Below are 13978 nucleotides of genomic sequence, written 5' to 3' on the forward strand. Positions count from 1 at the left end.
GGTATAAAAATGCTTCGTTTCCACACTATCGTTTCCAATTCTTTCCATCATCCACACTTAAACAGCTGAAAACACTGCAACCATAACTAAAAAATCCAGTTAGTATCCACTGTGGACAGCGTTTTTAAAAAGATGCGTTTTAGTTTCCTAAAAACGCCTATTAGTGTAAACTGAAGACCAAAACAGAGAGAGAAATATTATTAAATGAAAACGTATTGCATGAACTTAATTGACTAAACAAAAAGGCATGATTGACTAAATATATTTAAGACAATGTACCAAAACTGATAAAATCAAGAACTGGGTGAACTGAGCAGCATTTTTGTGTGCTAGCCCAGGATTAGAGCCCCGTTTCACCTGGTATTGAGATGCGTTTGCTCAATCAGATCAAGTAGATGAAGACGACACTTTAGCGGCTACACCTGGCGTTTTAATCCGACTCTTTTGTCCACTTCTGACAGCTTTCCTGATTTCTGACAGGAGGATCTATAGGGAGTGTACGTATGGGTGTCTTCTGATCTCTTGATGCAACATTGTGAAATAAGCTCACGAAATGTACATTAGTTATGAAAGGAAACAAATGAAAACTATATACAAAAAAAGCTACTTTGCTTCTGATCTGACTGCAGCAAAACTATTAGAGTCACACCTAAGAGAATTTTCAAACTGTAGGCAAATAAATAGACAGCACACTTATGATTTAATGATTTCGACGGCAAAGTTTAAATCCTGCCAGGCCGGTGTAATAACATTTAAGGATTACATTTGTTGCACAATATATCGATTCAGCATCGATTTTGCAATGTGTGTCTTCAATAGTCACACCTCCTGGATATGCAATGTTGAGTTGGGATTATATTTAATCAACAATTGAGAATACACGAGATTTTGGGAGTCATTGCAATGTATAACCAAAATAATCCCAAACGTTATCATGTGCATGTGTTTCAAAGGCATTTCAAGAGAGTTTAAAGCATATAGCACAATAACATACAACATTTATAACTTTAATGCTAATAATTGTACTGAATTATTAATACAATTAAGACTATACAGTGTTGTTATTTCCTAATTCGATTTCTGTACCTGAATACGTTTTGGGTAAACTATAAAGCACTGTTTATTTAGATTTTTTCCTTTTGCTTCTATTGTAATTATTCTTGCCTGCAATTTGTTTATTTTTTTATACATGATTCACATGCAATCTAGTGCTATTTAAGCCATCTGATTAAGAATTTATATGCATATCGCAATGTATATAATCACAGAAAAACTAAATATTGCCATTTTTCCAATATCGTGCAGCCCTTCTTTGTAGGTTCAGAAAGTAAGAGGGTCTTTAGTGAACGTTTGACCACATAAATCAGGGCTAGTCAATTAGTTTGTCATGAGGGCCAGTTCATGAAAAGCATCCCAAATGAGAGGCTGGAGAGAAATGACTTAAAATATGAGTGATGACACAACAGCATATAAGAGCCCATATGTTGTATTTTTGCTCCTTAAAACACCCATGTTGGCTTTTTCTACATTAAAATGTTAATATATTGTGTTTTGAAACTACATAACATCACTCCATTGTACAATATGTGGCTTTTTTTTCAGACATATCCAAATTTTGTATTTCAGAGCACAACAAAAGCAGTGCTTAAGTAGGCTTCTTCTACAATCAGACACATCCGTATGTTATGTTTTGGTTGTGTGATTATACAGTCTGAATCATGGTTTCACAGTTATCATGAACATTATGCATTTATTAATTTCAAAACACGACTAGTTTCGAAAAATCACAAGAAAACTGCTTATATTTTAAAGTTTAAATACAAAATAGTGTCAGCGCCAGTGGTGTAGTGGTTAGTGCGTTGACACATGCACTCTGGTGCTCACGGCGACCCAAGCTCGATTCCATATTGTGGTCTTATGCCGAATCTTCCCCTCTCTCTGCTCCCCATGCTTTACTGTCAATACTCTATACTGTCCTCTCAAATAAACTTGAAAACCCCGAGAAAAAAATAAATAAATAAATACAAGATAGTATTTGCCTAATGTTAATTTAAGCTATATAATAGCCAAGAATTGAAATGAACTGTTATTATCTGCGTTCATACATACATGATCATTTTAATAATTTGTAATTAAAATCGTCTAACATATCTTTTGTTTACATCGCACTGAAAGTCGCACACAACGCTCACCGCTACACCGTGACATAATTTCTACTGTGTGCGCAAGTGTGTCGGTCCGCTTGCGAGCCGCGCGCACCGCTCCCAATATGCGCACGTCTCCATTGAAAACAATGAACTTGCGTGCGGAAAAGACGCATAAGTGAACGGCCTGCTGCTATAGGTAATCTAATGTGTCTGCGTATTAGCCTTGGCGTATGCTGCTCGTTGCAGCAGTTTTGTTTCGTGCAACAGAAACGCGGTGTTGAGAAGCCTTATTTATCTTTTTTTTTCATGCTGAACCTGCAATCATTCGTTTTTTAAAAGTGTTTTATATTTTAATCATATTTATTTTATATAGTCGACATTTTTAATCCAACATTTGCCCCAAAGTTTAAAAAAAGTGAGAAATTGCTGAGTAAATACTTTAAATTTTAAATAAATAAATTGTCTTTTACGTGGTTTATATATATATATATATATATATATATATATATATATATATATATATATATATATATATATATATATATATATATAAACTATTAATTGATTGAATGTACAGATATAGTACTATATCATGATATAGATCATTATCAGGCTATGAGATTACTTATATGATATGTGATTTTGGTCACATTGACTCAGCCATAGTTGTGATTAGGGCTAAACGATTAATTTCGTAATTTACAAATAGTCATTTTGAAACAGCTTCAACCACAGATTTCAATGATGCATTCAGTATTTGTTTCAATCCTAACAAATATTTCTGCATATCTGCATGTACGGTCCACTTCACACAGAAAAAGTGGCTACGCAAATATTCTCAAACAAAAGCATTGTGATGGAAATGCGCCTGTAACTAAAAGCCCTGGAGCATCTGGATGGAGATAAAAAGAGCAGGATAATTAATCAAACTAGTAGCACTAGCTTTGCTTATCTGCAATGAAGATTGTCTCATAAATACTGTCAAAAAGACGAGGGATATTTCTCCCAAAAATAAAAGTTTCCCATTCATTTACTCACACACAGGTCATATAAGATGAAGGTGACTATTTTCTTCAGTAGAACATTAAAGAAGACTTTAGAAAAGCCGTAAACCTGTAACCACTGAATTCCTTAGTAAGAAAAACAAATACTATGGAAGTCGATAGAGCTTTTCAGCATTCTTCAAAATATCTTCTTTTGTGTTCAACAGAAGAACCTCAAACAGGTTTGGAACAAGTAAACAGTGAGCTAAAGTTTCATTTTTGAGTAAATAATAAATAATAAAAGTATTAAAAATAAATATGCTTTCCTTAAAGGAACTCAAACCACAAACGAAGCTTTTAAAAATACTTTATGGGTTTATAAGTATAATTAAGACCTTATGAAAATTTGCATATATTCAGTTATGCTACACGGAGAGCCACATCACAAGAAATCGGTCGTTCAGACCAGCCTGCAATCACCAAAAGCCTCAGATTTCCTTTAAGGCGATAGTTTGACAGGTGTCAGAAGTGGAGCTTCTGTGATGACAGGAGCGAACATGCAGCAAAAAAAAAAAAATCTGCTTTTGACATGAATACCATCCTTCCCACCAGAGTTATGAGTCACTGTGTGATCTTCAAGCCCTTGGCTCTGTCAATTCAACCCTCCCTTTGTTCAGGAAAAAGTACAGCACTTTCAATCACAATCAAATGTCAATTTGTGCCTGTGAGGTTTAATTAGACTAGCACTCTGTGTACTTTCATAAAGCACACACAAACACACCTCTAATGGACACTTTGATCATACAATAGCAGAACTACAAATTACTCATTTAAATGTAATATACTGTTTATATTAAACTGTTTATCAAAATCATCTCGGAGGCAAATGCAAGTTTCCGATTTTTCAAACATCTGCAATTTATTTTATAGCTTACATATTATTATTATAATACACCTTACATTCATAACTGTATACATTTCCATTTTAAATGTTGTGTGCTTTTCTACACTCAAGTCCAAACCTTTTACTACACTACCTGATAGAAGTCTTGCCGCCTATCCAAGTTTTAGGAGCAGCAAATAATAACTTGACTTCTAGCTGATCATTTGGTATCAGAAGTGCCTTATATGAAAGGTAAAGGCCTCTAGATTACACTTATTTGAGCACAATACAATATGATCATGGCTTGATTTTTAATGATTTAATTAGGTTTAATTTAATTCTGACTTTGCTTTGCTTTTCCATACATCTCTGCAATGACTCAAATCACTGATTAATAAAGTCATCTGGAATGGCAAAGAAAGCGTTCTTGCAGGACTCCCAGAGTTCATCTACAGTCTTTTGATTCATCTTCAACGCCTCCTCCATCTTAACCCAGACATGCTCAATAATGTTCATGTCTGGTGACTGGGCTGGCCAATCCTGGAGCAGCTAGACCTTCTTTGCTTTCAGGAGCTTTGATGTGGAGGCTGAAGTATGAGAAGGAGCGCTATCCTGCTGGAGAGTTTGCCCTCTCCTGTGGTTTGTAATGTAATGGGCAGCTCAAATGTCTTGTTTAACAAATGATTCATGGGAAAAATCCACCTTCTGCCACTTTTCCGAATGGTCAACTAGAAGTCAAGTTATTATTTGTTGCTCTTACAACTGGGATTGAAGAAGACAAGACTTTTGTCCAGTAGTTTATGTTAATAGTTTTTGTCTTGTCTTAACCATTTGTGATGGTGATGCGTGAAATGTCTATTTGCATACACTACTATGACAATGATCGCCTCAGGTACTGATTATGGGCTTCCTTCAGTTTTAAATGCTACCATTGTAAGTTTAAATACAATTTTGCGTGACATTTGTTGCTGAAAGCAGCAGCAGATCTTGCCACTTTTCAAAATAGTCTACTAAAAGTCAAGTTATTATTTGCTGCTTTCATTCAAATTGCTTTAAAATAAATGAATAAAAACCCTTGCTCTAAGCTGGAAGCTACAAAGACAGTTTAAGATTTGCGTTATTTACAAAATATTTAATGCAAACCAGCTCATGATGTTTCTATCTTTGTCAGTCACTCTGGTCTAGTAAAACTGCCTGTCTGTCACTTTACTATTTCAGTAATGCCACATACACTCCAATCTGTTATATTCAAAGATAAACCTTAAATTAAAATGGCAACACGAGCGTTTTTATAAAAGTATGTAAGGGCTACGTGAAAATGACGCAAAGAGTGCGCAAAGAGCTGTCATATTGAAAGGAACTTCCAGAAATGTGATTTGAATAGGAGACATGTGGCTTAAACAGGGTTTCTGCAGGTTTCATCAAATATAAGACTTTTTAAGACCCTTTATAGACCATTATGAATGGGATTTTAGACTTATTGACGGGGTAAACACTAAGGATTTTTGTTAATGGTGCGGTTGGACCAATAGAATTGGAAAAACCCAAATTTGGTTATTTCTTAACATATTTTAATGTGCCAAAACAAGAAAACTCTAGTTGTATAAACTTAATATTTATTTTTTTGTAATGACAAGTTTAACATTGTTAAAGTTAGCGTATAGAACGATTTAAAACCTACAACACAATATTTCTACGAATTTAAGACTTTAAGGCCTAGAATTTTGTTTCTGAAATTTAAGACATTAAGACTCTTTAAAACCCTGCGGACACCCTGTCAAACTGATTCAATAAATCTATAAAAATTCGTTTGAAAGCCTTGCCATTTTACAATTGCTAAAGTAAGTTAATTCCCAATTGAATATTGATTAAGACAAGGGATCCAGACCCTAATGAAGTGAAAAAATAAATACCTCTCACAGCACATCCTTTAACAAATCACATATTTGGTTAAAATATGGTAAAGTAGGAGATCAATGGTGGTTTTTCGAACATGAGTGCTTATAATCTGAATTAAATGCAATTCTGACTAACTCTGGAAGTGGTAAAGACATTTTAGGCCCCGTTTACACTGCCAGTTAAATGTGACCCAATTCAGATTTTTTGCTTGTATTGTGACAGATCAGATCTGTTCTATGACCGTGTAAACACGAAAAAACGCATGCATTCGGATATTCAGCGATCGGTTTCAGGCCTCCTTTAAATGTAAAATAAATCAGATATGTGACAATGCGATCAATCATGTAAGCAGGCAGATCAGATTTATTGAGGCACGCCGTTTTGTACGTCATTAAACTTGCGACAATGTGGTGCCTTTCCGCGGTTTAACGATGTAGAAGGAAGAGCGTGTGTGGAGACGCCGATGCGGTAAACAACAACAACAGAGGAAACATGGCTGAAAGTGGTCAGTCGCCACAACCTATCTGTTCAGTAAAGCATACACTCAGTACACCGCTTAGCGGGCTTCCACACAGGTTCTGCATCCTGTTTATATACACTATGAACAGCAGCTACGCTAATTATTCTCTTTATTCTCCATTTCCACCTGGGGATACTCTTCCCGAGGCCCTCAGACTATGCAGAGTCACTGATTCGATCCAAGACCAACGACGAGATGATCCCAAGGTTTCCATATCCTGGACCAGGCCGTATCCTGAGCAGCTACTGTGGTGGTCATGGAGGAGTGGAGAACATGAGACTGATTCATGTGATGCTCAGATGCTAGAACCCGCCTTTACTCATGCGCGACGTTGTAAATTGTATGGCAAGTGTAAATACATGAATCAGATATGGATCACTATTAAACGAACAGACAAACAAAAATCAGATGTAGGCAACAAATCGGAATTGGCAATCAAGACCTGACAGTGTAAATGGGGCCTTAGACCCTGCTTACACCTATAAATAGCAAAGTCCACTAGTGACGGGATTGATGAAAAACATTTTAATAGCAGGCGTGAACAGGGCCAATGAAGGATGACATCTTTTAATGAACTCCAGAGTAAATAATGGACACTTTTCACACTGCTGACCTTCCCTAAAGCCAACGTAGTCAGTTGAATCAGTCCAATAGCAAAAACAAAACAAGACAACACTTAATAAACAGACGAGAGAAAGGAAATCCATTGTTGTTGCATATTAGAAGCATCTTCACAGCAGTGTTAAGCACTTTTTTAGTAGTTTAATGCCAAGCCTTATAATGTTAACAACTGTGTAAACGCATGAAAATGGTCCAATATTCAGGAGCGGTGTTAAGACACATGAGCCTGAAACCACTTCCAGAAAATGCCATGCTCACTCCATGCACACGCACAGCTGCCAAGAGTGCAATGTAATACACACACAGTGATCATACCCATCACTGATGGCCTTCGACCTGCCGTTTGGGAACGCTTGATAGAAAGCAGTAGAGGGGTTCCTTGCAGATAAACAAAAGAAACAGAAAGAAAGAGAGAAATATGAATAAGGCAAGACAATCTCAAAGGTTTTGGAGGGAAAGATCAAAACAAATGTTGCTTTGATTGAAAGAAATCAAAAGGTTGTTGGAATCCGTAAGGCGGATGTGAAGTGGCATTTAATATCTAAAGCACTCTATGGGGTTAAAAACGAGACAACAAAGCCAGTGCATAAATACACACAGTCCTTGTTTTTGTTTACTCCATGTAGTTCTGAGAGCTGATGTGTATATCTTGATTTTCTCAGACACATCAAGGTAAGTGCACAAAGATCACACACTCAGTGACACACACATACACTTTCATTTGCTCTTATACTCCATATAAATACAGACACCAAGCTTTTTTTTTTGCACAGGCCGATCTAAAGGATTAATGCTGCCTACTGATGATCAACAGTAAAAATTACTGATTTTACCTCTTCCCAACAGGGAAAACCACCAACAATCAAGAATGCACAATTATATGGTGTTATGGCTTTGCAATCCAAAATGTAGTTATAATGGAAGTCAATAGGGCAAAGACAGCTAAATTAAATCTGACGCTGCACAAAAACTAACAATGCATCAAAAGGAAAGTTGTTACTAATCTTTAGTAATCTGTTACAAATCTTTTTATTTTTTTTTTATTATTTTATGTGTTTAAAAGTCTTCTATTGTAGTGATTTGGGTTTTTGATGAGCATAATACAAATAAAATGCATTATTATTATTACTATTATTATCATCATTATCAACTGAACATGCTTACTGGAAAAAACAAAGTCTGCTCCAATAACTCTCTGACAATTTTTTTAAATCAGTATAATCTGAGTTTTTGAGTTAAATAAACAAAATATTATATTTTTATTAAAAAATAAGAATAAAATTCTAATAAAAAGATTTTTTCTTATTTTTCTCAATATTTTGCAAGATATTAGTTTTTTAAAAAATTTAAGATTAAAAAATTATATATTATCTAATTAGCATGTTTGGGTGTTTCCCAGTGATGGGTTTCAGCTGAAAGGGCATCCACTGCATAAAACATATGTTGGATAAGTTGGCGGTTCATTGCGCTGTGGCGACCCCAGATTAATAAAGGGACTAAGCAGAAAAGAAAATGAATCAATTAATGAAAACTTAATTGTTTTATGTTCAATCCACTACAATTTGTAAAAACGAATAAGTCAACTTAATTTCTTTGTGTTGTCCTAACACTAGGCCTGTCACAATAATCAATATATCGACTTATCGTGAAATACTTGGAGATGACCTCAATAATTTTTGCCGCTGCAATATATCTTTACAAACTCACAAATAATGCTAAAGCCATATAACACTGACATTTATGTTCTACCTTACCACTGTCCATGTTTATAATTGGACACTTACCTAACAGGACATTTAATAGTACATATAATAAGACATTTACATTAATAACAACAAATTATGGAATCTAAATAACCTTAAGAATGCTAAGTATTTTAAAGTGTCCATGGCTATTTACATTATTATGCTGTTATATAGTTATTATATCACACAACAAAAACTCATTATTATGATAGTCCTACCTAACACAAGTCACCTGTGTGGATCCTAGCGATATTTACAGTGCAGTATAGATGCTTACAACAGCATCGGTGGATATGCCTCGGGCGTATGACGATCACTTGACCCAGAAATTGAAATTGGGCTTTTACACGTGTACAGAATTTTCATTTTTGGGTGTACCACAATGAAGCCTGTAAAAGGACAGGGTGTGAAGCAGCACTGGCGTCGGCCCCCCAGCAAGAGCCCTGAAGGATTCATAGCTGAATACGTCAAACAGGAAGAGTCAGAACAGCCAGTGTGAGACATTGGATCCCCTACACAAATGATCACATTGATCCATGGCCAAGTTGACAGAGCTTAACTAAAAGACGTTTCGCTGAATTTTCGATGGTCGATCATGCAACACAGCGAACGCTACAAAGGGACTTATCCTGTGACCTATTTATTTTGATCAATCAGGCTACGCTGGTATTGCTTTGACGTCTAGATTCTGTAATAAAGAGCCACAAAGATGCACACTATTACAAATAAAAATATTCTGCCTGCCTTACGTTTTTTAGTTCAACCAAATTAACTTTTCCAGTCATCTCATCTTACATCAGTCAAACCTGACAATAAATATTCGGTTAAACTCGTGTGACTTAAATTGAGTTGAAAGGAGATTAATGTAGAGAAATAAGTTAAAGCAACATGAAAATATTGGTTGTTGGAGACATTTTAGTGCATTGAATGACCTTTCAATGAACAGTTTTGCAAATGATCATTCTGTAGTTATGATTTCTTTTAAAGAGACGATTTATAGGCTTATTTAGAAAAGCATCAAGAATATAGGGCTATTTATAAAAGCATAAAAAAGCTTAATTGTGGTTTTAAAGCAAACTTTTTTGGCCTCCGGGTTAAAGGTGCAGTGTGTAAATTTGACACCCAGTGGTTGAAATAGGTATTGCATGGCTGGTTTAAAGCACATGCAAGCGCAGGTTGCCAGATTGACGACACCAACAGGAGCGAAGCTGACAATGAAGCCTAAAGGCTGATGCAAGTTGTGTTGTAAATAAAAGCAACGGCGCACGATAGAAGGAGTGTTTTCCATATTAACAGGAGTTTTTGTCCTAACCAACACCTGAAATGTATATTTTAGAAATTATATTTCTTGCAGCTGAAAACAGGACAAACTGATCACCTCATGTGCTTTATTCAGAGTTAAATGCTAAGAATGTGAGTCTGAATGCCCTTTTACATCACATTTATTGCCATACTACTGAAAGCAGCAGCAGATAGTTCACCTCAGATCTGGAAAATAAAATAAACAGATTGAAATTGAACTTTAGAACCGTGACTCAGTCCAAACCAACACATATCAGTGATGCAGCATCTACATTTAATAATGTTAAAGCTTTAATATGCATTCATTAGATTATAAACCTTACCATTGTGCTGGAGTGCAGCGAGTGCACTATTCTGTACTTCTGAATGGCTGTATTTACATTCCTGTCATGTTTCGTCTGATGCAAACAGCCCAATTGCTGATCACTGCGAACCTTGTCACGTAGCGTGTTGGTAGGACACTGGGTTACAATGTAACCTGCTCACCTAATGTTTACGTTCGTAATATTTATATTATTCGCTAATTAATAACCACTAACTCTGAAATGAGACACAGATTCACATGAGGTGTGAAACTCTGAATCGGTGTCTCATTTCGAAGGCTGCGACTATCCACTGGAGGTCGCATTTCAGTCACGAAAGCATGCTTTAAGAGCCTTCCTGACTATATGAATGAATGAAGTACACTGTTTTCCACCAAGACAATCCGGGGTGCTGAAATATAATTGGCTAAACTAGTATTGGGTGGGTTAAAAGAACCAAAACAAAGACAGCCGTTCCGGCACGTAACACACATTGCAAAATATCTGACTTCAGCATTGTTTTACAGATACACAAGAATGTTCACTGAGCATGTTTCTGAATATCTGCACACATATGATGGCACTTTTATGCTTAAAAACTGACATACAGCACCTTTAACATGTGGCACCAATTCCACCAGGGCTACATAAGGGACTCTGCAGGTTTCATCAAGTCAAATTTAAGGCTTTTAAGACCTTTTTAAGACCATTAAGAAAGAAATTTCAGACTTTCAGAATCAGACTTATACAGGGCTAAACGCTAAGGACTTTTTCCTAATGGCCCAAATAAAACCTTAAAAAAATTAAGTAAATAAACTAGTACTGTATTGCTGGTGATTGGATGGGTCTTTGCCTGATTTGCTAACTTTACATGGACAAAGAAAAATGAAAACCTGTTTAAAATGATTTATGACCTACAACATAATATTTCAGCAAATGTAAGACTTTAAGGCCTAAAATTGAACATTTTCAGACCCCGCAGACACCCTGTATATGCACAGTGTTATTCAGCCACTGCTAAACATCCGGTGAAAGGTTTATGTGACTGTTTTCAAATTCATTAAGTTCCTTTTACAGCATCGATGCTGTAATTTAATTAAATTATAAGTAAATAGACTTAAGCATTCAATAAGTTGTTCAAACGAGATGCATATAACCACACGATTCTAGCAACACATGCAATATTACCTCATTTTAAAACTATTAATAAACAATCTATAACAGAGCTGAGTGGAGCTGCAGATCAGTGCATTTGATAAATGGCGTGTGTAGCTTGTTCCGCATTTGACTTGATGCTTCTTGTAAGAAACAAAAATGGTAACACTTAACAGCAGGGTAAATTGGTAGTGGTAGTTTCTGCACCAACAGAAAAAAGGGTTGAAGAGCTGACACTGATTAACTTAACATTTATGACTACAATGCAGCTGTCTACTATGCCAACAGCCTCAACACAACTGCTCAATTCTATTAGGAAAAATTAAATAGTTATTTGGTTTTACAAAGGTTAACTGCACTGGAAATTAACTAACTACACTAAAAAAAGTAAGAGTGAGCAGCACTATATAGCATATTTAATAGATTATGCTTTAATTATAATTTATGAATGTGTGGAATTCATTCATTAGGAAATTTTATCAACAGTAACGGGTCATTACACCTGTTACAGAGTTCAGAGAGACGCCATGTTAGGGTTGTAAACCGTAATTAAAACAAGTGGAACAAGAATAATTGTTCGGAGACATGGGTCGTCGGTGTTGTTTTAATAAATGTGCTGCAACGAAAGTTGTTTCCATTTCCCACACATGCGGGGACCTTACAGAGGTCTGCTAACATGTGACAGAAATATGTTTGTAAGGAGCTGTTTTACCCAAGAGCTTTTCACATCTGGAAATGGTGAAATCCGGATTTGCCGCTCATCTCCTTTCAAAAAAAGATGAGGTTCCAGTGTTGTCCTTACAAACATATTTTTATTGCATGTTAGCAGACCACTGTAATCCACACATGTGGGTCCACATGCGAGCTGTGTTAATGGAAACAAAACTGTAATTGCGGCACATTTCTAAATGCAACACTGACGACCCATGTCTCTGAACAACTCTTCGTCTTCCACTTGTTTTAATTACGGTTGGCAACGCAACATGGCGTCTTTCTGAACACAGTAACAGGTAAATCAGTCTTTGAAGCTTGATCGTGGATATTAATAAAGTTGCACCTCATACACAATAGAGCGCACTGATTCGAACCAAGTCTTTCTCTTGAATTAATGATGAGAACTCAAAGACGTCACGTTGTAGCCGCCAGTAAAGACATCCAGTGTACATGCTGGAATTTACACAATGATCTCATGGCCGTGACGCAGCTTCAACATTTATTATCAAACCGGAAGAACGAATTTGCTCTAAATAACGCAAAAATTCTCGCTTTTTAGCTAAATATATAGCGTTTATAGCAGCGTGGGACACATATATGACTGTCAACATTCCAAAAAATGTGTTTTGGTGTTTCCTTTCATTTGGATCATCAGTTATTTTGTTAAGATTAGCTTCAGATTTGGCTTCAGTACTGACTAATCTAATGTAGATGTACAAATATAATATTGTAAAGCTCCCTGTAGAAAGTATTCATTCAACTGAGAGATTTGTGAGGGGTGATCTTGTATATGTTGAGCACTGTATACATCTATAAATATTAACAAATGGGGACGTCATGGAAATTCACCCTATAGACCTAAAGAGTTGCGTAACTTCAGACAAAACGGAAACAAATGCAGTAAAAACTAAGGAAATATTTCACCCTGAGAGGATACTTAGTGAAATTCTTTCAAACGCTGCACAAAACAAGCACTAGTGGAAAATTCTTTCATGTTTCCACCAAAAAGATGATGACTGACAGAAGGAATTGCCCTGCGGGTGTGCAGGAGGCGGAGCAGCGCAGAGGAACAGGTTTAATAACTCTACAGCTCCAAGAACAATGAATCCGCACAAATAGGTCAATTGGAGGCAGTGGGTCTGCAGCGCACGCTCTCTGGACACCTGCTATTAGCCTGCTGACTAGCCTGTGTGTCTTTTGATAACTTGTGCACAGTTTAGGAACTTTCCGTCTTCTTTGATCACTCAGTACATGAATGAGGTTTGCAGGTGAAAGCGGGAAAGAAAATGATGTGGATGACCACTATGATTACAGTCAGGATGTTTGCTTTAGGCCTGTCAATAACCACAATAATCGATATATCGACTTACCGCACAACACTTGGACACGAGCTTAATCATTTTTGGTGATGCAATATATATATATTAGAACCGATTAGAAGCGAAATCGATTGGCGGAATCAAAATCGATAAAACTCTAATAATACCCAACCCAACAAACAACTAATGCTGACAAAAACCAACTGTGTTGTCATGTCTGGACCAAAAAGCAGCAGGTGAACACACCAAATGGACAACAACTGATGTGTGAATGGCAGTAATCTGTTTTCTCGTTCAACAAAAGGAAACCAAACTTCCGACGCAAACATGCAAGGAGAAAAAGCAGCATTTATATACCATTACCGCAGTACTTTTCGTTCACCATGAA

General features: G+C 36.2%; 1 protein-coding gene across 2 annotated transcripts in view; it reads right to left on the reverse strand.

The window, feature by feature from the left end:
• tsc22d2 (TSC22 domain family 2) overlaps positions 1 to 13978 on the reverse strand; it is a 43738-nt gene that overhangs the window by 18326 nt on the left and 11434 nt on the right. Inside the window, exon 2 of one of the 2 annotated variants that reach the window (XM_056447639.1) lies at positions 7369 to 7431. The exons of the other annotated variant lie outside the window; for it this stretch is intronic. Within the exon in view, the coding sequence (XP_056303614.1) occupies positions 7369 to 7431 (63 nt within the window). The remainder of the gene's footprint in view (positions 1 to 7368; positions 7432 to 13978) is intronic. 2 annotated transcript variants of the gene reach the window in all.

The sequence above is a fragment of the Danio aesculapii genome, chromosome 22 (genome assembly GCF_903798145.1).
Source record: "Danio aesculapii chromosome 22, fDanAes4.1, whole genome shotgun sequence".
NCBI lineage: Eukaryota > Metazoa > Chordata > Actinopteri > Cypriniformes > Danionidae > Danio > Danio aesculapii.